Here is a 22,519-nt window from a genome sequence, read left to right as displayed (position 1 = left end):
CCGACCGCCCGCTAGGATGAGACGGGAGTGGGATGGGGTGGGGAGAAGCTGTGATATTTACATTCTCTCCCTAATGGATCAGCAGCTAACCCCACCATTCCGGACACACGACATTTCCCCCGAACTCTTCTTGTTTGGGAGTGACCATAACCTCCTCCTTCCCTCCCCCAGTCGCTGCCCTTGGGCGTCCCTCTATTCTTTCGTGGTACTTCACTGCAGCAAATTCGGGGATTCCAAGGTGAAAGGCTGGCCCGGAAGTCTTTTAGTAAAACCTCACGAAAATACAGATATCACCATGGCCTATCACACTGAAACTGAAATCCAGCTTTTAGATTTCCAGGGAGGGAAGGAAAAAAAAAAAAAGCGTTGACTAGAAACACTCTCTCCTGAGGGGCTGCTCTTACCTGTTAGGTAAGATCCAGCCCAGCTCTCGAGTCCCCTCCTCCCCGGGCCCTCCCACGCAGGGCCCAGTAGCCGCAGTGCCCCCCCCGTCGCCCCCCACCCTCACTCCTGCGTCTTCCCGGGTTCGCCCCCCTCCCCCGTTTTCCCAGACTCCCCTCGTGCTTTCGGGGAGACACCCAAACACCCCCGCCCGCTCCCGCGGCGGGGATTCCTGCGGGCCGGGGGGCGCCCTGGGTGGCGCGCGAGGAGGCCGGCTCTGAGCCCGGGCTGCCGGCCGCGTAGGGGCGCTGCCCGAGCGCGGTGCCGAGGCCGGGCGCGGGCGCCTCTGCGGCAAGGCCGGGGGGCGGAGAGGGGCGGGCGCGGGGCGGGCTCGGCCGGGAATGTAGAGACCCGGGCGGGAGCCTCCCGGCGGCGGCGGCGGCGGCGGCGGCCGGGCTGCGGAGCGCGGAGGCTCCGTCACGTGTTTTTTTCTCCTCCCGAGTGAGACGGCGGCGCGGTCGGCGCGCAGAGCCAGACGCCGCCGCTTGTTTTGGTTGGGGCTCTCGGCAACTCTCGGAGGAGGAGGAGGGAGGAGGGGAGAAGTAGCGGCAGCGCCTCCCGGGAAAGAGGCGTCTTCCTCCGACTCCTTCCCCAGCCTCCCGCTCGCACCCCCGACACCCCCCCCTCCCCGCCTTCGCCTCCCGCCCTCGTCCCCTCCCCTCTTCCCCGGCCCACTGGAGCAAGGGGCAGGGATGAGCCTGTCCCTTCGGCGCGCCCCCAGCTCCCCAGGCTGCCTAGTCGTGTTTCGCGTGGAAAAGCCACTTTCTCCGCCCGCCGACATGGGCCCGATCGGGGGCTGCAGAGGACGCGTCCGCGGGCTGCGGCAGCAACAGCAACAGCCGCAGCGCCGCGGTCTCCGCGATTGAGCTGGTATTTGGGCGGCTGGTGGCGGCGGGGACGGTCGGGAGGTGGGAGGAGGCGGAGGAAGAGGCGAAGGAGGAGGAGGAGGGAGAACCCCGTGCAACGTTGGGACTTGGCAGCTCGCCTCCCCCTGCCCAAGGATATTTAATTTGCCTCGGGAATCGCTACTTCCAGAGAGGAACTCCGGAGGGAAGGCGCGCGCGCGCGCCTGGAGGGGCCAGGCTAGGACCACCCCCCCACCCCCCCCCGCCCCGCCACACACACACACACACCCCGCCCGCCCGCCCGGGCCGCCGCCTGCCAGCGCCGGACTCTGGCCCCGGCGGTGAGAGATGCATCTTAGCTTCTTCCCGACCGCGGCGGCTGAGAAGAGACTTGGCTCTCGGGGGATCCGGGCTGCACTCGCGCCGGACGCGTTGCCTCCCCCCCAGGGCATGAAACGCCAGTAAACTCGGGTCGGGGCTATCTCCTTGGCGCAGCTGCTGCGTCCTCCCTCGACCGCCCCTCCCCGGCGCAGAGGGCGGTGTGGATTTCGGAGTCGGGGTTTCTGCCTCCTCCAGCCCTGTTTGCATGTGCGGGGCCGCGGCTAGGAGCCTCCGCCCCCCACCCGGTTGTTTTTCGGCGCCTCCCTCTGCTCGGCGGCAGCGGCAGCATGGCGAGCCCTCCGGAGACTGACGGCTTCTCGGACGTGCGCAAGGTGGGCTACCTGCGCAAACCCAAGAGCATGCACAAACGATTCTTCGTGCTGCGGGCGGCCAGCGAGGCTGGGGGCCCGGCGCGCCTCGAGTACTACGAGAACGAGAAGAAGTGGCGGCACAAGTCGAGCGCCCCCAAACGCTCGATCCCCCTGGAGAGCTGCTTCAACATCAACAAGCGGGCGGACTCCAAGAACAAGCACCTGGTGGCCCTCTACACCCGGGACGAGCACTTTGCCATCGCGGCAGACAGCGAGGCCGAGCAGGACAGCTGGTACCAGGCCCTCCTGCAGCTGCACAACCGTGCCAAGGGCCACCACGACGGGGCCGCGGCGCCTGGGGCGGGAGGCGGCGGGGGCAGCTGCAGTGGCAGCTCCGGCCTCGGAGAGGCCGGTGAGGACTTGAGCTACGGGGACGTGCCCCCAGGACCCGCCTTCAAGGAGGTCTGGCAGGTGATCCTGAAACCCAAGGGCCTGGGTCAGACAAAGAACCTGATTGGCATCTACCGCCTCTGCCTGACCAGCAAGACCATCAGCTTCGTGAAGCTGAACTCGGAGGCGGCGGCCGTGGTGCTGCAGCTGATGAACATCAGGCGCTGCGGCCACTCAGAGAACTTCTTCTTCATCGAAGTGGGCCGTTCCGCAGTGACGGGCCCCGGGGAGTTCTGGATGCAGGTGGACGACTCCGTGGTGGCCCAGAACATGCACGAGACAATCCTGGAGGCCATGCGGGCCATGAGCGATGAGTTCCGCCCTAGAAGCAAGAGCCAGTCCTCCTCCAACTGCTCCAACCCCATCAGTGTGCCCCTGCGGAGGCACCACCTCAACAACCCTCCACCCAGCCAGGTGGGGCTGACCCGCCGCTCGCGCACCGAGAGCATCACAGCCACCTCCCCGGCCAGCTTGGTGGGCGGGAAGCAGGGCTCCTTCCGCGTGCGTGCCTCCAGTGATGGCGAAGGCACCATGTCTCGCCCCGCCTCAGTGGACGGCAGTCCTGTGAGTCCTAGCACCAACAGGACCCACGCCCACCGCCATCGAGGCAGCTCCCGGCTGCACCCGCCTCTCAACCACAGCCGCTCCATCCCCATGCCTTCTTCTCGCTGCTCGCCTTCCGCCACCAGCCCCGTCAGTCTGTCGTCCAGCAGCACGAGTGGCCATGGCTCCACCTCAGACTGCCTCTTCCCGCGGCGGTCTAGTGCTTCTGTGTCTGGTTCCCCCAGTGATGGCGGCTTCATCTCCTCCGATGAGTATGGCTCCAGTCCCTGCGATTTCCGAAGTTCCTTCCGCAGCGTCACCCCAGATTCCCTGGGCCACACCCCGCCCGCCCGGGGTGAGGAGGAGCTAAGCAACTACATCTGCATGGGAGGCAAGGGGGCCTCCACCCTCACTGCCCCCAATGGTCACTACATTTTGCCCCGGGGTGGCAATGGTCACCGCTACGTGCCAGCCGCCGGCTTGGGCACGAGCCCAGCCCTGCCAGGAGAAGAAGCAGCCGGTGCGGCAGATCTGGATAATCGGTTCCGAAAACGGACTCACTCTGCGGGCACTTCGCCTACCATTTCCCACCAGAAAACCCCGTCTCAGTCCTCTGTGGCTTCCATTGAGGAATATACCGAAATGATGCCCGCTTACCCACCAGGAGGTGGCAGTGGAGGCCGAGTACCCAGCTACCGGCACTCCGCCTTCGTGCCCACCCACTCCTACCCAGAGGAGGGTCTGGAAATGCACCCCTTGGAGCGGCGTGGGGGCCACCACCGCCCAGACACCTCCAGCCTTCACACTGATGATGGCTACATGCCCATGTCCCCAGGGGTGGCCCCAGTGCCCGGCAGCCGGAAAGGCAGTGGGGACTACATGCCCATGAGCCCCAAGAGCGTGTCTGCCCCGCAGCAGATCATCAACCCCATCAGACGCCATCCCCAGAGAGTGGACCCCAACGGCTACATGATGATGTCCCCAAGCGGCAGCTGCTCTCCTGACATTGGAGGTGGGCCCAGCAGCGGTGGCAGCAGCAGCGGTGCCGCCCCTTCTGGGAGCAGCTATGGCAAGCTTTGGACAAACGGGGTAGGGGGCCACCACTCTCACGCCCTGCCACACCCCAAACTTCCGGTGGAGAGCGGTAGTGGCAAACTCTTGTCTTGTACAGGTGACTACATGAACATGTCGCCCGTCGGGGACTCCAACACCAGCAGCCCCTCCGACTGCTATTATGGCCCCGAGGACCCCCAGCACAAGCCCGTCCTCTCCTACTACTCATTGCCAAGGTCCTTTAAGCACACCCAGCGTCCTGGGGAGCTGGAGGAGCCCCGGCACCACCAGCACCTCCGCCTTTCCTCAAGTTCCGGTCGACTGCTCTACACTGCGGCCGCAGAAGATTCCTCTTCGTCCACCAGCAGCGACAGCCTGGGCGGGGGATACTGTGGGGCTCGGCCGGAGCCCGGCCTCCCGCATCTCCATCATCAGGTCCTGCAGGCCCATCTGCCTCGAAAGGTGGACACAGCTGCCCAGACCAACAACCGCCTGGCTCGGCCCACGAGGCTGTCTCTGGGGGATCCCAAGGCCAGCACCTTACCTCGGGCCCGAGAGCAGCAGCCACCGCCCCCCTTGCTGCTCCCTCCGGAGCCCAAGAGCCCAGGGGAGTATGTGAATATTGAATTTGGGAGCGATCAGCCAGGCTACTTATCGGGCCCGGTGGCGTCCCACAGCTCGCCTTCCATCAGGTGTCCGTCCCAGCTCCAGCCAGCTCCCAGAGAGGAGGATACGGGCGCAGAAGAGTATATGAACATGGACCTGGGGCCGGGCCGGAGGGCCACCTGGCAGAAGAGCGTGGGGGTCCAGCCCGGCAGGGTGGGCCCGGCGCCCCCTGGAGCTGCTAGCGTGTGCAGGCCGACTAGGGCAGTGCCCAGCAGCTGCGGCGACTACATGACCATGCAGATGGGTGGTCCCCGGCAGAGCTACGTGGACACCTCACCTGTCGCGCCCATCAGCTACGCCGACATGCGGACGGGCGTCGTTGTGGAGGATGCCAGCTTGCCCGGGGCCACCGCGGCCGCTCCCTCCTCATCTTCGACAGCCTCTGTTTCCTCCACTGCGCCTCCTCCGGGAACAGGGGAGCTGGCGGCCCGCTCGGCCCTCCTGGGGGGCCCGAGCGCCTTCACGCGGGTGAACCTCAGTCCCAACCGCAACCAGAGTGCCAAAGTGATCCGTGCCGACCCTCAAGGGTGCAGGAGGCGGCACAGCTCCGAGACCTTCTCCTCTACACCCAGTGCCACCCGGGTGGGCAACACGATGCCCTTCGGAGCTGGGGCTGCCGTCGGGGGCAGCGGTGGCGGCAGCAGCAGCAGCGCCGAGGATGTCAAACGCCACAGCTCTGCTTCCTTCGAGAACGTGTGGCTGAGGCCTGGGGAGCTCGGGGGAGCCCCCAAGGAGCTGGCCCAAGTGTGCGGGGCCGCTGGGGGTTTGGAGAATGGTCTTAACTACATAGACCTGGATTTGGTCAAGGACTTCAAACAGCGCCCTCAAGAGTGCCCACCTCAACCGCAGCCTCCTCCACTCCCGGCCCCTCATCAGCCTCTGGCCAGTAGTCAGAGCGGCCCCACCAGCCGCTCCAGCGAGGATCTAAGCGCCTATGCCAGCATCACTTTCCAGAAGCAGCCAGAGGACCTCCAGTAGCTCAACTGGACATCACAGCAGGTGCGTTTCATGGTGACAAAGTCAGAAGACAAAACTGCTTTTAACCTGGTGCTCGAATTCTGTGCCCCAGGGCCCTTCTCTCTCCTCCCTCTGCTTCTGTAGGGAGTGCACTCCTGGGAGGGAGAGGTCTGGGCACAGGAGGGGACATGTGCCTGATGGTTAGATAAATCTATAGGAGCAGCCACTCCAGAGGGCTTTTCCTCTTGAGTTTCCCAAGTGAAGTACTTTAGTATTTCCAAGACATATATCCTGTTAATACCAGTTCTGAGGTTTGTAAAGTTCGTTTGTAAGAACCTTGATCTCCTTATGGAAGTTTTCTTTTGACTATATACTGAGGTCAGTCTCTAGAAGGGACAGTTCTACAAAAATATTTGTTAATCCAGGGGCTAAGCCCTTCATTTAAAGGTAATTTCTCAGAGCTCTTGAGGTTGATCTTATCAAGTTGCCCTGTGCACTTTAGTTCTGTGATTTCACAATACCAAGGCAACATAACTAGTAGTGGGAAACATCAATTTTTATTCCTGTTGCCCTAAAAAGATTCAGAAGTACGAGCTTGCTTTAGGCTTACAGATTTAGAGAAATAGCTGTCTGTCTATGACTCTCTTTAAAAAGTAATTATTGGTGACATTTTGTTTCTGAATGAAGATTTATGAAATATTACCCACACACGGACCCATCACCTCACAGGCATGGCTGCTTTTACACAGTGAAGTCTGCATGCATCTGGGACCCATTATTGAGTTAAGAGTTATGAAAATTCAGCCCACTGTGTCAGCCTTACAGTTGTCTGTTCTTGCAAAGGCCTGTACAGAGACCCCCACATAGATCATATGGGGGCTACTGTACATCTTCTGTAAAATTACTTAACATTTTTACTTTGAAAAGAAATATTAAGTCAGGGAGATGGAAGAGTTTGGTTTTCATCTGCATTGAATGTAAGAGCTAAACCTTGTCCTCTTCCTTTGTAGGATACTTACTGTTTACCTTTTAAATTCTAGAGTGGATACCTCACTAAATGTTGAAAGTTGGCTTCGGGTCTTCTATGGCTAAGGCTGTACTGAAAATGAAAAACATTTCTAATAGGAAATTAGCCTACTCTTCATTCTGTTGAGCCTTTTTTCTGGTGGTCATAATTGTGGGAAGAGGAGAGGAGTATAGTTTGCAAATAATGTGATGAGTTGGCAATGTAGATGTTTCCAGCATTTGGAAACACTTTATTCTGACAAACATTATCTTGTGATAACCTTTTTATATATGTTTCATCTAATGTGCTTTTACATTATTCTTCTTAATATGTGCCCATCCATAAGGAATTCATGTGTATATTGGGTTCATATTCCTATTGATTCTAATATTTGACCCATATCATTTGCTGTTTTCTGGAACAAGGTACAGGTATAGAAACATTCAAACTAAGATTTTAGGGGATATATATTATGCAAAACATTTGATTAGTATTTAGATTTACATTCATGATTCCTTCTCTAGAAGAGAGATTTAATTGTGTGCATCAACAGTAAAAATTTTGGTTGTTTCAAATGATGTTTTGGGACATGTGGATCCCTCTAACACTTTAACTGTTTGTGTTGCAAAGTTTCTCATTTATAAAGAATGGGAATTTGAAGGGGGAAAAAAAATCCAAGCAGAACCAAGATTTTGGTTTTAAAGAGGAAAGAAGAGGCTAAGAAACAATAAGTTTTCCTCACCTGTTTTCTTAATTTGATCAGGGTTTTTTTGTTTTTGTTTTTGAAAGTAGAATAAATAATATTTTGCTTTGAAGGAAGTTGACCAAATAAAGTTTTCATTTTTCAAAACGGCTTTAAAATAAAATCCTCCTTTTATGGAGGATACATTAAAAACAAACCAACGCAAACAAAACAATCTTCTATTCTTAACTTTCTGAGGGAAAAATGTAGTATTCTGGAACAACCATATAATCATTCCTTAATAATTTTGGAGCAGCAATAGACCAGCAATGGACAGCACCATGCCAGAAAAATTCTACAATGTGTATTTGTAAGATGTAAATGGAGAGAGGTGAGGGTATGTGTGTGTGTGTGTGTGTTTTAAGTGAGGCACCAAATGCTACTTGGCACATTTACATCTTGAATTCTGCTTGTTTGCCTTTGCCCTGTTGCCTTTAAATTTGTAATTTAATAGGTAATTATCATATGAAACAAAAAGAAATCAAGCCTGTCTGTGGCAAACCCCTTTGCCTGGGAAGGAGTATGTTACTTTGTGAAAACATTGTTTTCCTAACTTCTCAGCAATTGCTATCTTTGCCTGTCTTTCCTATTTCTCAGGTAAAACCTAAAACAGGAAAAGGAATGAGGGACTTGGAGATGTGTGTGTGCTCTTTCCCTTAACTCCTCATTTTAAACGTCTCTGCTTGTTGAATGTTTTTCACCGTCTGTTACAGGAAAATGTTTCTGAGGCATTTAGCGCAGGTGCCCAGGAGTGTTGGTTGCCCTTGATTCACCTTCTGTCTGATCACCTTTTCTGTTTATCTTCTCCTCTCTCGTCCATCGGTGTCTCCTCTGGGTTCTAACCTGCTGGATTTTTTTTTTTTTTTTCTTGGTACCCTCCTTTCCCATCCCCCTTGTTTTCCCACCTCTTATTTCATGTTCCTGCCATTGTCTTTTTTTTCTCTCTCTCTTTCTCTTTGGCTCCATTTCAGAATTTCGCAGTACTTGTGGCCTACTCTCCCCAGAGTTAATGGAGAGCCCCAAAAGCAGGGCAGAAAGGGCACAACAGCCAGCTATCTTCAACCAGCGTTTACCTCAAGTTTGTTTTGTTTGGAAACTGCAGCTGGGCAGGTAGAGCAGGCTTTGGCAAAGACATAGGCTCTTGCCATTTATTTTAGGTTCCTTTTTTTTTTTTTTGGTCGTTTTGTTCTGTCCCCTTGGGAAAAAAGTCCATTTTTCTTCCTTCCACTGCATTTCCTAATTGTGATTTCCAGGACTCCTACCTCCAAGTCTGCCTCTCATCTCTCCTTCCCCATTCCTCCCTCCTGTCACCTCGCTGTGTGGCCTTTTTGTCTGGCACTTTCTCATATCCACGGTCACCTCTGCTTCTTACATGCCTCTCTATTTATTTGGCGCTTGGCTCCCTCTCCCTCCTGCAAGTCCCTTTTGGCCCGGGGTTGGGGGGCTTAGTATCGAGGCGGAGGCTACCCTCAGACTCCCACCCGGTCCGTTGCCGGTTGCCCGAGGGCGCGGGGGGCGGCTGGGCCCCTTTCTGCGAACCGCGCGTGGTGGGCGGCGGCGGCGGCGACGACCGCCGCCGAGCCCTTGGCCCCAGCAGAGCGCGGCAGAGACTGGCCCCGAGTGGGCGGGGCAGCCGGGCGCTGATTGGCCCCCGCCAGAGCCAATCAGCGCGAGCGCAGGTCGTGCTGCAGCAGCGGTGGGGTGGGGCCTCGGGTGAAGGGGGTCGATTGGGGGGCCTTGGTCCGGGGTCCGGCGTGGGCGGCGGGCCAGGCATCCGGGTTGTAGCCTACCTCTCTCCCGCCACCCCTTCCCTCTGGTGCCGGGAAAACGGAGCCAAACACACGCCCCCTCCACCCCCTTCCCGGAGGATGTTGTGCAGCCGGCCCTATTAGTGTGCATCCAGACCAGAATCCTAAGAATGAGAAAGTCCAACCAGCCCACTGACAGAGGCCGGAAACGCACACTTCCTCTTATATTTAATTGAGAAAAATCCAGGCCGTGACCATGTGACGTGCCCCATTTTGTTTCCCTCCTCTCTTTACTACGGTTTACTACTACGCCACGTTCCTGTTCCTTCACCTTCCCAGAAAACTACAGCACGTGGCTTAGGATTGATTGGGTTGGCTCAGGAGTTTTACATTTACTTCTCTCACTATTGGGAGGGAGGAGAGAAAAACAAAACAAAACATTGGAGTAGAAAATACAAGTGCTGTGGCAGGCACCGTGTGGGGATCATTCGGAAAACACGTTTGGCTTGCATTTGCCTTGGAGTTAACACTTAACTGAGTGCTTGCAATTTGCAAAGCACGAAGCTAGGTAAGATCAACAAAAACTAACCATCCTAGGCCCTCGGGAGTTCCCAGTGAAATGAAAACATCTGATATATCTTTGCCAGTCGTGAGAATCTAGAGATTCATTATAAGAGCTTGGGTAGGGTTCCTTACTGAGTTTGGAGGTAATTCGGATTGCTTCTAAAAAACCGATCCCCCACCCCCACCCCCCATCAGTGACAGCTCTAGTGACAGCTCATCAGACAGGCTGGACGAACTGATTTTGAAAGCTTGCTAAATTTGTGTTGTGCTCCCTCAACATAGCCAAACTTCTCTGCGCTGTATAACCAGATGAGATTGGAAATTTGTTCAAATTTGTCTTTTCTACAGTAAAGAGGGAAAATAACAAAGACAAATTCTGTGAAAGTATTTTTTCTCCATGCCTCTCAAATAAGTATTTCTCAGCAGCCAGCAATCACTGTTGTAGTCGCTGAATCATAAGCCCCAAAGGCAGCATTTTTCCTTAGGTGTCGATTGAAACATCGCAGGTGAAAATGTAAGGAAGTAACTCTATGCCCCCTGAGTAATTCTGTCCCCCAATACTGTGTCTGAGCAGGTGGGAGCAAGCTTCTCTGTTCCAAAAAACTTTGAGATTTTCATAATTTCTACCACTGTTTGGGTAGCTTTTTATTTTAAGAATAAATCCATAAAAATTTCACATATTGTAGTCATTTATCTGATTGCCCCCTGCTGCTGCTGCTGCTGCTAAGTCACTTCAGTCGTGTCCGACTCTGTGCCACCCCATAGAAGGGAGCCCACCAGGCTCCCCCGTCCCTGGGATTCTCCACCCAAGAACACTGGAGTGGGTTGCCATTTCCTTCTTCAATGCATAAAAGTGAAAAGTGAAATTGAAGTCGCTCAGTTGTCTCCGACTCTTAGTGACCCCATGGACTGCAGCCTACCAGGCTCCACCGTCCATGGGATTTTCGAGGCAAGAGTACTGGAGTGGGGTGCCATTGCCTTCTCCAGATTGCCCCCTGACCCGCCCCCAAATAAACAGTATCTCTAAGTTGTCTTAGAGTAAGAGACTTGGAATTCAAAAGGGCATACTACCCTCCTGTCTCCCTATTCTTTTTAGTTGTTGTTGTTTATCAAAATTTCTGGAAAATAATTTAACGCCATCTTGAATGATACAATGGAAAGAACAGTTTCTGGGAACCAGAGATCTTGGGTTGTAACACAGTCTGTGTCCTTTGCTAAGCCGGGTGACCTTGAGAAAGTCGCTTAATTTCTCTGGACCTATTTCCTTTTCAGTAACTTGAGAATTTAGTTCTAAATTATTCTAACTTCTTTTGCAGCTCTAAACATAGTGATATTTTGTAGAAAATGACAGATATTCTTTAATGGGTCAGTTGTAATGAGGGTTCTTTCTGGAGAAGCTGTTGTTGTGGTTGTAATAAAGTGCTTTAGAATGTTCTGTCCCGTTCTACCTTCTGAATCACTCTTTTGATTTGATTCAGGACTGATTTCAACCTTTCTTATTTGGATGGAACATTTTCAGGTTTTAACAGACCTTAAGACAAACCTTCCTGACTATACCAGTCTAAATTTTTAGAACCTTCTCTAAACTCAGTTTGGCTCCTCTCCCTCCTCCCCTTTTAAAAATAAAATTTATGTAAGGATGTAAGTTGGAGAAGACTCTTGAGAGTTCCTTGGATGGCAAGGAGATCAAACCAGTCAGTCCTAAAGGAAATCAGTCCTGAATATTCATTGGAAGGACTGATTCTGAAGCTCCAATACTTTGGCCACCTGATGTGGATAACTGACTCATTTGAAAAGACCCTGATGTTGGGAAAGATTGAAGGCAGGAGGAGAAGGGGATGACAGAGGATGAGATGATTGGATGGCATCACTGACTTGATGGACATGAGTTTGAGCAAGCTCCAGGAGTTGGTGGTGGATAGGGAAGGGAAGCCTGGTGTGCTGCAGTCCATGAGGTCACAAAGAGTCGGACATGACTGAACTGACTGAAGGATCTAAGTTACCTGCTGATTCCTTCACTTTAAGGTCAGCTGTTAGAAGCACCCCTCCCCACCTGACAATATGCTGTTGTTTAGTCACTAAGTCCTGTCCCACTTTTTTTTTTGCGACCCCATAGACTGTAGCCTCTGGTGGCTCGGTTGGTCAAGAATCCGCCTGCAATAAGGAGATCCAGGTTCAATCCGTGGGTGGGGAAGAGTCCCTGGAGAAAGAAATGGTAACCCACTCCAGTATTCTTGCCTCGGAAATCCCATGGACAGAGGAGCCTGCTGGGCTACGGTCCATGGGGTCACAGAGTTGGACATGGTTTAGGGACTGACTACACCACCACCAAGACTGTAACCCACCAGGTTCCTCTGTCCTTGGGATTTTCCAGGCTAGAATACTGGAGTGGGTTGCCATTTCCTTCTTCAAGGGATCTTCATGACCTAGGCATCGAACCCTTATCTCCTGCTTCGTAGGAAGATTCCTTATTGACAGTTTAGGTCAGGCTTTAACCAATCCATGTCCATGACGTTATTCTGTTGGAATAGAGCTGGTGGTCTCTTTATGGATAATGTTTCTCAGTTGTTCCATCAGAATCCTTCAATGAGGTAGCCACTTGAATGAATGGAGAGTAAATCAGAGAGGCTGATTGGGAACTCTAGGAAGTCATGCACAATTTTTTGTTTAGTTTTATTTTTCTCTGTTAGGTGTGTGAAAAATCTCAAAGCTTCTCTTGCTGGCGGAAGTTAGCACTGTCCAGTTTTTGTGCTTCAGATTTTTGATTGGTCGTCTGAGCTGTTCAGTGCTTTGCTGACCCAGTGTAACCCTCCCTGACCAGTTGCCAATGCTTTCAGAAGGTTCTAGCCTTTGGGCACTTCCATGTGGATTTCATAAATCATTAGAATAGTCTATTGACTCTTTCATTCAAAACTTCATTGACCTATGCTTTTCCAGTTCTCCTCCTATAATCAGATATGTTTCTTAGCTGTATTGTATATAAATGATTCCTTTTATTTTGGTGGGTTGGTAGTTTTAGAATAATGGAATGCTTCACCATTTTGTTTTGCTTTGTTTTAAAGAAAACCATTTCCTCAATTATTTCCTTATGTTACAGACTTACTGGAAATTGTATTAAGGGAAAATTGCTTCTGGTGGATTAACTTGAAGTCAGTTTCACACTAAATATTCTGTAACTTTTTTTATGCTAGTACTTTTCTTGTATTTAAAATTATAGATACTGTACCACATTTATAATTATGTAATTGACATTATTTCATTACCATGAAAGTCTATAGCTATGTGGCAAACTTGAAAAGTTCTCTTAAAAATGTTGAAATAAGCTCAGAAGTTGTAATCACTTTGAACTTGAACAGAATTACATTTTGATGAATTTGTGGGGGAGAAAGTGTTCTTCCCATCCTACTCCTCCGCCATCTTAGCTCCTCCCCCAAACAGAATTACATTTTAATATTAGTATGGTATCATAGTATACTCATTTCAAACTATGGTGAAATATGGCAAAAAATAAGTTGTAAAGCTTTTTAAAATGATGGACTAGTGTATCTTTTTTTTTCTATTCTTATCTTCCATTATGAAAATGGTAGTATTTCTCCCATTCTTAATTTAAAGGAATAGGGGGAGAATAGAGCAGATAAGTATAAGGTACTATCATCTATGGGAAGAGGAACATTTTCCATCTTAATAGTCTTGCTGCAGGCTCTACTGTAGTCTGTTTGTTAAAACAAATTTGTTTGGCTAAATGTTATTTGTGCTTCTTCAATGAGTCAGTGGTCTTTGCATAACACAGCTTTTAAAAATGCTGCTTTTCTTTTTTAGCCCCCTTTCTGCATTTTTGTTAATGATGGCCATGGAATTGAATATGGGTCTAAGTATAATTTTAATTGTATTTATCTTCAATCAGAGAGGAGACTTTTGTGATTTTATTACCCTAGTTTGAATATTTTATTGAGTAAACTGAGTTGCATTCATGGTCTTTGCCATTCCTTGATTTTGTTGTTTTTGTTTTCCATTCTATGTCACCCTGTCCAGCATCACCCTGGCTCTGTTAGAGCCAAATTCATATGCATCTGATAATAATTGGTCAGGCTGAAGAAGATGTCTGTATAGCCCAAGTTGTAGTAAGGGAAAGACTGTAGTAAGGAAAAGACTATACCCTCCCCTCTTTTTTTCTGTTGACCAAAAAATTCTTAAGTGTGAGTTCTCTGATTGTCCTTGACATACTTAGGTCATGTAACTGAGCAGTATTAGTTCATCTTGAGAAATTGATAGTTGTATTATGTTTGTTGAAATGATCAAAGAGGCATTCTTTTTGTTGTTTTCCTTCAAATATATCTAGTGTGGCAAACAAATTAAATTTTGCACAGAGTCATGATTCATACTTTCATGAAGATTATGATATAAATGAGACTGGCAACATTTAAAAAAAAGACATTTGCTAAGAATAGAGCAATTGAAGGTCTCTGAAATATTCAGTAATTACTTTGTTATTTTGTTACTGTTTAGCCATTAAATCCTGTCCAACTCTTTTGTGACCCCATGTACTGTAGCCCACCAGGCTCTTCTGTCCATGGGATTTCCCAGGCAAGAATACTGGAGTGGGTTGCCATTTCCTTCTCCAGGGGATCTTCCCAATTACTATGTATTTAACTATTATGCAGTATTCTCCAATAAAATAATCTCCATTTTTTTTTAAATTATTGAATGGGCTCTATGGAATGTGAGGAATAATCATACTTATCCTTGAGTCTAAGGGATTGTGGAAATAATCAGAAAAACTTTCCAGATCTATAGAGGCCACCCACCTCCCTTCCTCAATGTCAGTGATCTTCTTTGGCCAGACAAACCCTAAACTACAATTTCCTGTTGGTTTCCCTCCCCTTTTGCCTCAATAAGTACCATTGAGCACCTGTTGTATTCCAGATGGCACTTGTTTTGCTAAGAGGGTGGGGATGGAGACAAGGAAATGGGGATGAAAATGGGAATGAAGAGAGTTTATCCAAGAACTACCAAATTTCTTCTGGCAGAACTTGGTGGGGGTGGGGGTGGGTGCTGGGGAAAGGTAGAAATCAAGATTTAGAAGGTGTGTGTGCACGCACTTAGTCGCTTAGTTGCTCAGTCATGTCGGACTCTTTGCGAACCCATGGACTGTAAGCCCGCCAGACTCTTCTGTCCATGGGGTTCTCCAGGCAACAATACTGAAGTGGGTTGCCATGCCCTTCTCCAGGGGATCTTCCCAACCCAGGGACTGAACCCAGGTCTCCCGCATTGCAGGCGGATTCTCTACCATCTGAGCCACCAGGAAATATTAAGAAGCCACCAGGGAATATTCAGAAGGTGTAATTTATGAACATTAGCATTTTCTCCTACACTTCAGGTGTCCATCTACCTTTAAGTTTTGTACTTTTCTTAATCATTCTAACCTCAGCTTCCTGCCTCACCATAACACTAGTATATTGAAAGAGTTTATAAAGCTGTTGTAATTCTCCTTTGGAAAAATGGTTCATTTTTGCCTCTTTTGATAGCAAACATAACATTTGCAAGAAACATGAAAAAGTTATCTTTAGTCTAAGTGGAGTAGCCAGGAGAGGGGTCCAGGTGTTACATGAGCAGAAGTTTAGTGAGTACTTGTCATGGGTTGGTCAGTGTTAGGAAACATGGGGTGAGGATGAGAACTGTAAAAAAAAATAATAATAAAGTGAAATCTCTTTTTTTGGTCTTAGAAGCTCTATATTCAAGGACATTTCCTCCCTGCCTTTGGGTGGGTGGCTTTTATTTTTAGTAGTGAAAACGTCTAGCCCTCTGATCTCTGGTTCCTGAGCCTGCTTCTGGCGGGAAGTATAATCTCTTTTGAGATTTGCCATTTCTCTTTTCTCTCTCTTTCTTTGTTTTGATGGTGTGCAGTCATACTTGTTTTTAAGCTTGTAGTAGTTTCTTCTAGAAATATTTAAAAAAGCATTTTTTAAAAAAAGTCCACCAAGTTTTATGATAGTTTGCTGTATCCAAGCTTTTTTTTTCCCCTTTACTGTTTTGGTACAGGCAATGCATATAACATGCTCTAAGTTTCAAGTGGTTTACACATTTTTTAGAGGTATAGAGTCACCATTAAGACTTCCTTCCACTCCTGTACCCCAGTTTGTCTTCTCAGAGGTCACCACCAACACTGTTTTATTGTTTATCTTTCTAGAGATGAGCTGCTCATAAATCTTGAAACTTAGTTATATAAAGTTGGTTACATGCCCAACAACTCAGTCTTCCATGGAAGAACAGGCTCAGACCTCACATTTCTGCAGGAAAGGAACACAGCAGACAAGATACCTCTTCGAGTGGATTCAATGCTTTGTTCCTGTTAAAGGGAAAAAGAAAAGTACTCTATTTTCCATGCCTCTTTTGAATCATCAAGTTAAAATAAGCACATAACCCAGGAAGAAGAAAAGCATTGGTTAAAAAATGGTCTCTTTTTCTAACTTTGAAGCATTTCTCCTAATTGTTAGAGAAGGGGAAGGTATCTAGATTTTCACGTACTATCATTTTATAGCTTTCTTTACTTCCCCAGTTCACTTTCATAGTAGTACTCGAGCATTCAACACCCAGCCCTTAACCTCTTTAAGACTGAATGAATAACTAGTTCTTAATATAGTGTAGTAGGATTAAGTATAAAGGTTAAGGATCTTTCTGAAGAGTTTCTGGACACCGAAGTCTCATAGTTCTGAGAGTTCGAAAGAATGAATGCCTCTTGCTGGATAAGTGAAAGCTAGAAGTTCACCTCTGAGAAAAACAAAAAACGTGACTACTGGGGTTTCTCATACCAGGCTGTTGTCTATATTTTTAATGCCATTGGTGGTTGGTAAAAATATTCATGGTGTTTTCCTAGACTGGAGAATTTTCCTTTCTAATAGTCCTCAGATGGCTCAGATAGGACTGGAAATGAAATGTCCTGGAAAGGCATCCAGAGCCCAGGGGGGCTTTAGACATTTTGAACAATCCTTTCTCTACCTCTTCACCCAAACTGCCCTCTCCCCACGGACCCCTGAAGCTGAAACAGATGAGAACTGAAACTTGAGTGGGGAGAGCTGGGAAGCCATGACCGAAATAGTGTCAAAGACTTTTAAATGGCTTAAAAGAGGTTTTCCCACTTGAGTATGAGTCCAGATCTGGGAACAAGAGTTGCTAATTATCGGAAAACAAACCCAAAGGGTTGGTAACATCACACTCAAAGCCGAGGCAGAGTTGTAATTCTTTGCCCCAGATCATGTACCAGTCAGCATTTGCTTTTTTCTTTTACCAGAATCCCCATGCCGTAAATGCTCCCAGGGTTACAGAACAAAACAAAATGGGGCCCCTGTAGGAAGTATGTCATGGCAGGGGAAGGGGAGGGACATCCTGAAAATGTTTCGAGGGCCTGGCTGAGCGGGATATCTATAACCTACTTTAGGCAACTCCCACCTAACCCCCAAATCCTCCCTTGATTGCTGTTTCCCCCCTGCCCAATTCCAGTGTATGCTTTAAACCACAGCTAAACAATAACTTCCTTTCAAACCTGATCCCATTCCTCAGGTTAAGGAATATAAATATTGCATTTTTTAAAAAAGAGTAGGTAATGACTTAATTTCTGAAAATACTTTACTTCCACTAGTAGGGCACCCTAGATGTGTGTGTAGGCGGGGAGGTGAGTAGGTGGGGAGGTGAAGCGGAGGGTTATGGAGAGGAAACTACAGTCTGATAAAAAGGGTTCTATTCCTAAAACTGGGTCTTTAAAAATATCTTGCGGGCTTGGTCCCTCACAAGTCCCTGCAAGGGATGACCTTCAGAAAGTGTGCAGGCTTGTGTTTCTTGGGCCTTTGAACTGGGTGAGGAATGTGTCTCAGGACGGAAAAATGAATGGCTGGTACTTTTAGCCTCCAGCTTGAAACTCGCTGGAGGAATGTCATTGTGCCTTCAGAGCCTGCTTCCCACCCCACTGGGCTCTTGCAAAGTGTCTTTGCAGCATCAAGTACTCAACAAAACCCCATGCCACCCAATTTGATCTAATTCACTAGCTACTTTTTGGTGGATTTTAAATGAATGTCTCTTCTCTAAGAATAGAACACCATTCCATGGTTACTCATGAGATAAAGACATTTCAGGCTTTTTCTTTTTTTGGCTTGCAGAATATTATTTAAAAAAATAGTGGCAGGAGGTATTTAGAGACATAAATGAAAAGTTCTTAGCTCTGATGAGTTCAGAATGGATTTTCACCATCTATAAAATTGCATTTGCAGTGTAAAATCAATTCATTTAATTGATCAAAGAAAATATCTAGAGCCTTTGGTTTCCTGGGTTCCAGTGTACCTAGCATGCTGTCTCTTTCCTTTCTTTCAGAAAGTTTACCCCTTCCTGAGAGATGCTGGAAACCCCTTTCCTGGCTTGAATCACTGGTTTCATGCTCCTCTTTCCTCCTAGAAATTGTAAGCTATTTGAGAGTAGTCTCACTTAATTATTTCATGACTCCAGTATTAGTGGAGGTGCTCACAAAATGCTTGCCAAATTAAAAATTTGTTTATCAACGGTTAAGGAGAGAGTTGTTGAATCCAGGAAGAGGATAGCTTTAGAAAAATCCTAAATGAAGACAACACTGCGGATCTGTTTTGAGGCCCTCAAACCCTTTCATTTGCCAAATATTTTTAAAGTCAAATTCAGATTTAACAAGATATTTAAAAAATCATCAAACAGAATTATAGGAATCTTTGCAGTCTGATATGACCGGATGTGAAAACTGGGGGAAAATTAATTACAGCTGCATCATTGCTGTGTCTGAAATCCTTGCATACTTCCTCTGCTCCCCCAAACCATTCTTTGAAAGATTGACAGAAATTTTGCTTTGTTTTGACAAAATTTATTTCTCTGCTTCCAACAGTAGTTCATCAACTTTTGTTGTACTAATAGAGTTCTTCTGATGTTAATTGTAGCCTACTGATCTAGGTCAAAGCATAGCGTTTTTACTGAGGTTTGAAGATATCAAAAGCAATGCAAAAAGTATTTGAAAAATAATTATTGTATCATAGTTACCTCTGTTTTTTCAAAAAAGAGGCCAGTTATTAAGTATGTGATTCATAGAGGACCCTTCTAATTTGTCCCCATGCTCATCCTTTTTTTTTCCTCTTGAGTAGATTGTTGCTAATTCGCCTTTCTACTAAAATATGAATAAGGTCTGGGGAAAGGAATTAAATTTAAACAAGTCCATTTTGCCAGTGTGGTACTTGTTATTACTCTGCTAAAAAGTTACCTTGGTCTGAGCAGTTGACCCTCATTGCCAAGATATGAGACTTTCCTCTTGCATTCTGTTTCTGCGCTTGGTTGAAGCTGGAGTAGTTTGATGACCAAAGGATTAGACTATGTGTTCTAAACTAGCTTATCACCTATTATAGTAATTTTTTTCAACATTGCTTGAAGTTTTAAGTATTACGCTAACAATTAGCATCCAAGCAATTTTATATATAGCAAAAATTTTTTGTTTTTAATATAAAACCCCACAAGTCCCCAAGATCTATAACATAAATATGTTCTGTTTTATTTTAAATAGGACTTCAATTTTCTTGGTCCTACATAGTCACGTTGGCATTTATGCTACTTTCTAAAATGTGAAAGTATTTTCAATGGGCATGGGTCTGGTATTGAATTAGGCTATTTTTCTCTCTGCCAGGGTGGTTGACAAGGTTTACATGCTTAGTGCAATGCCTCTGGCATTTGGTCGACACTATTTGTTGTAGATACTGAATGAATGAATGTGGGGCCATATGTTTTTAAACTACAGTATGGGAAAGGTGCCAACACCTCATTTATCTATAGAACAGATTCATATTCTATTCAGGAGGACAGAGAGTTAGAGTTTTTCTTAGCTACATTACCACTGTCTGACACTTGGTAAGTACTTCTTAAACATTTCCATTCATTCCAAAATTAAGCTGTTGTAATTACTGAACCTGGAAATTTGAAGAAATCATAACCCGACTTGAAGATAGCTGTGGGGAAGTGCTGAAGACTCAAACGTTCTGGTTAATTAATGCAACAAGGAGTTTGTGAGTTTCTCCTGAGTGCCAAGCATATCCCTGAGTTCTTGAATTACAACTGTAAAGAAAACAGGTGAAAATTTAGGCTCTCATAGAGCTTTTTTTTTTTTGAGGACCCGTTGAAAGAAAGGCTAGAAAGGATCGGCTTCCTTGGGGGACAAATAAGGCCCACTGAGAGAAGGAACAAAAACTGCCAGCCCTTTTCATGGACTTGAAGGGTTCACATTGATTTATTCCTGTACTTTTACTCATCACATCCTTTTGCCTGGATCTAAGTATGTTTTTTATACTCCTTGTGGCTTTTCACTTGTGATCAGGGTTACCTTGTGACTCACAAATGAAACAAAGTCACATTTTTCTGACCTCATGGGACAGGATATGAAACAGAAGGAAGTAAAGACTTGAAATTGGTGTGTGTCTGCTTGGGAGAGGTTGCCTTATGTGAAAGGCAATATCTGGAACATGTAACACTCAGGGAAGGGTGTGAGGGGTAAGTAAGGTCTCCAGGAGGCCCCAGAAAAGACTGGGACTGTGTGTGGCCACCACCGTGTGTTGGGCCACGTGTGTATGTTGATGCCGTGAACCACAGCTTATGTCGTGGTACTGGATGGTAGTAGTTTTCACTGTTTAAGAGGTTTCTTTTGAAGACTATTATGCAAAACTGGTTATGGCTCATACCAATTCTTTTCTGAAGTTTTGTTTGAAAATTCTGATGGAAAATTATTTAATATGTTTACTTTTCTCTGCATCTATTCTTTGTATAAAATGTTTGGGAGGAAAGACCAGTATCTTGAAACTACTTTTTAAAAAAATGCTTTTATTTTTATATTACTGTGTAATTTACTAATAAGGATATTCGGTATGTTCCTGGTATATCCATACATCACAAGAGTAAATTCCACAATTTTGAGGTGACTTTTTTAGTGGTTACCAGTTTTTATGGTGAGGAAATGTGAGATTATTTCCCTCACTCTGATTTTAGCAGTGATAACAAGGAACAAGGCCCCTGTCCTTTTTATTTTTAAATTGAAGATATAAATTATATTTTTATCAGAATATTTAAATTTATATATATATATAAACTTCTGTAAGGTACAGTAAGGTTCTAAAAAAACATTGAAAAAATAAAACAATGCATTTAAGTGTGCAGAATATAAAACAGGAAATCATAACAACATTGCTGTTGTTATTATTCAGTTTACTAAAAGAGGAAATGAGGCTGGAAATAAATTTAAACAGAAATTCTTAGAAGACAATAGCCATAAACATGAACTGTTTCATCAGTGAGTAGACAATGTTCATTAAACTGAATATGACTTTCTGGGTTTCAAATATATATTTATTTGCTGACATTTAATTGCAGTCAGTTTCCTCTGAAAGCAATTTTGCATCATCCTACTTTTCTGTAAAAAAGAAGAAGTCATCAAATACAATTAACCGTTTGCTGCTGCTGCTGCTAAGTCGCTTCAGTCGTGTCCGACTCTGTGCGACCCCATAGACAGCAGTCCACCAGGCTCCTCTGTCCATGGGATTTTCCAGGTAAGAACGCTGGAGTGGGTTGCCATTTCCACCTCCAATGCATGAAAGTGAAAAGACAAAGTGAAGTCGCTCAGTCGTGTCTGACTCTTTAGCGACCCCATGGACTGCAGCCTACCAGGCTCCTCCGTCCATGGGATTTTCCAGGCAAGAGTACTGGAGTGGGGTGCCATTGCCTTCTCCAAATTTACCATTTAGGGTTCTTTAAAGTGGCCAGGAAATTTAAAGGTGTTTGAAAACCATTTAGAGAGCAGAACACATGAATATTTTTAAAATCACCTAACCTTGTTTTCAGAGAAGGCAATGAGTGACTTCACTTTCACTTTCACTTTTCACTTTTAGGCATTGGAGAAGGAAATGGCAACCCACTCCAGTGTTCTTGCCTGGAGAATCCCAGGGACGGGGAAGCCTGGTGGGCTGCCGCCTATGGGGTCGCACAGAGTCGGACACGACTGAAGTGACTTAGCAGTAGCAGCAGTAACCTTGTTTTATTGCTCATTTTTAACCCAGTAGGAATGTTTTAAAACATTTCTCTACTTTCTATTGCTATAAGATGCTCCACGATTATCTTATTTCCTGCCCCTGTCCTAATATCATCCATTCCTCTAGGGAACTCTGATTCCTTTTACTAGAGAATTGTGTTAGAAACCAAGATCTTGGCACTAGATTTGTTTGTTGCTACTGGAATGTTATTTCTTTTTTGCTCTCTCAGCTGTCAGAGCAAGGAAATGTATGTGTGTGTATTAACCTAGATATATATAATACTATATATATGTTTATAAATTATATATACTATATATAATTATATAGTATATATTATTATAGTATATATAATTATACTATATATATTTATACTATATAATTATACTAAAATTATATATTATAGTATATATAATATATACTATATTATATATACTATATATAATTATATATAGTATATATGATATATAATAGATAGACTCTCTCTCTCTCTCTCTCTCTCTATATATATATATATATATATATGTTTGCTCCGTTGTGTTTGACTCTTTGTGGCCCCATGGACTGTAGCCTGCCAGGCTCCTCTGTCCATGGAATTTTCCAGGCAGGAATGTTGGAGTGGGCTGCCTTTCCCTATTCCAGGGTATCTTCCTGACCCGGGGATTGAACCTGCATCTCCTGCATTGCAGGTGGACTCTTTACCACTAGCGTCATCTGAGAAGCTCATGTGTGTGTATATATACATTC

At 46.6% G+C, this 22,519-nt stretch overlaps 1 protein-coding gene across 1 annotated transcript in view; it reads left to right on the top strand.

Annotated features, from left to right (window-relative positions):
• The first annotated feature begins 824 nt into the window (after positions 1-824).
• IRS1 (insulin receptor substrate 1) overlaps positions 825-22,519 on the top strand; it is a 64,898-nt gene continuing 43,203 nt past the window's right edge. Inside the window, exon 1 of the mRNA XM_027514912.1 lies at positions 825-5,689. Coding sequence (XP_027370713.1) covers positions 1,955-5,668 — 3,714 coding nt within the window. The 5' untranslated portion in view covers positions 825-1,954 and the 3' untranslated portion in view covers positions 5,669-5,689. The remainder of the gene's footprint in view (positions 5,690-22,519) is intronic.

This window comes from Bos indicus x Bos taurus, chromosome 2 (assembly GCF_003369695.1).
Source record: "Bos indicus x Bos taurus breed Angus x Brahman F1 hybrid chromosome 2, Bos_hybrid_MaternalHap_v2.0, whole genome shotgun sequence".
Classification (NCBI taxonomy): domain Eukaryota; kingdom Metazoa; phylum Chordata; class Mammalia; order Artiodactyla; family Bovidae; genus Bos; species Bos indicus x Bos taurus.
This window is presented reverse-complemented; position numbering and strand designations above follow the sequence as displayed.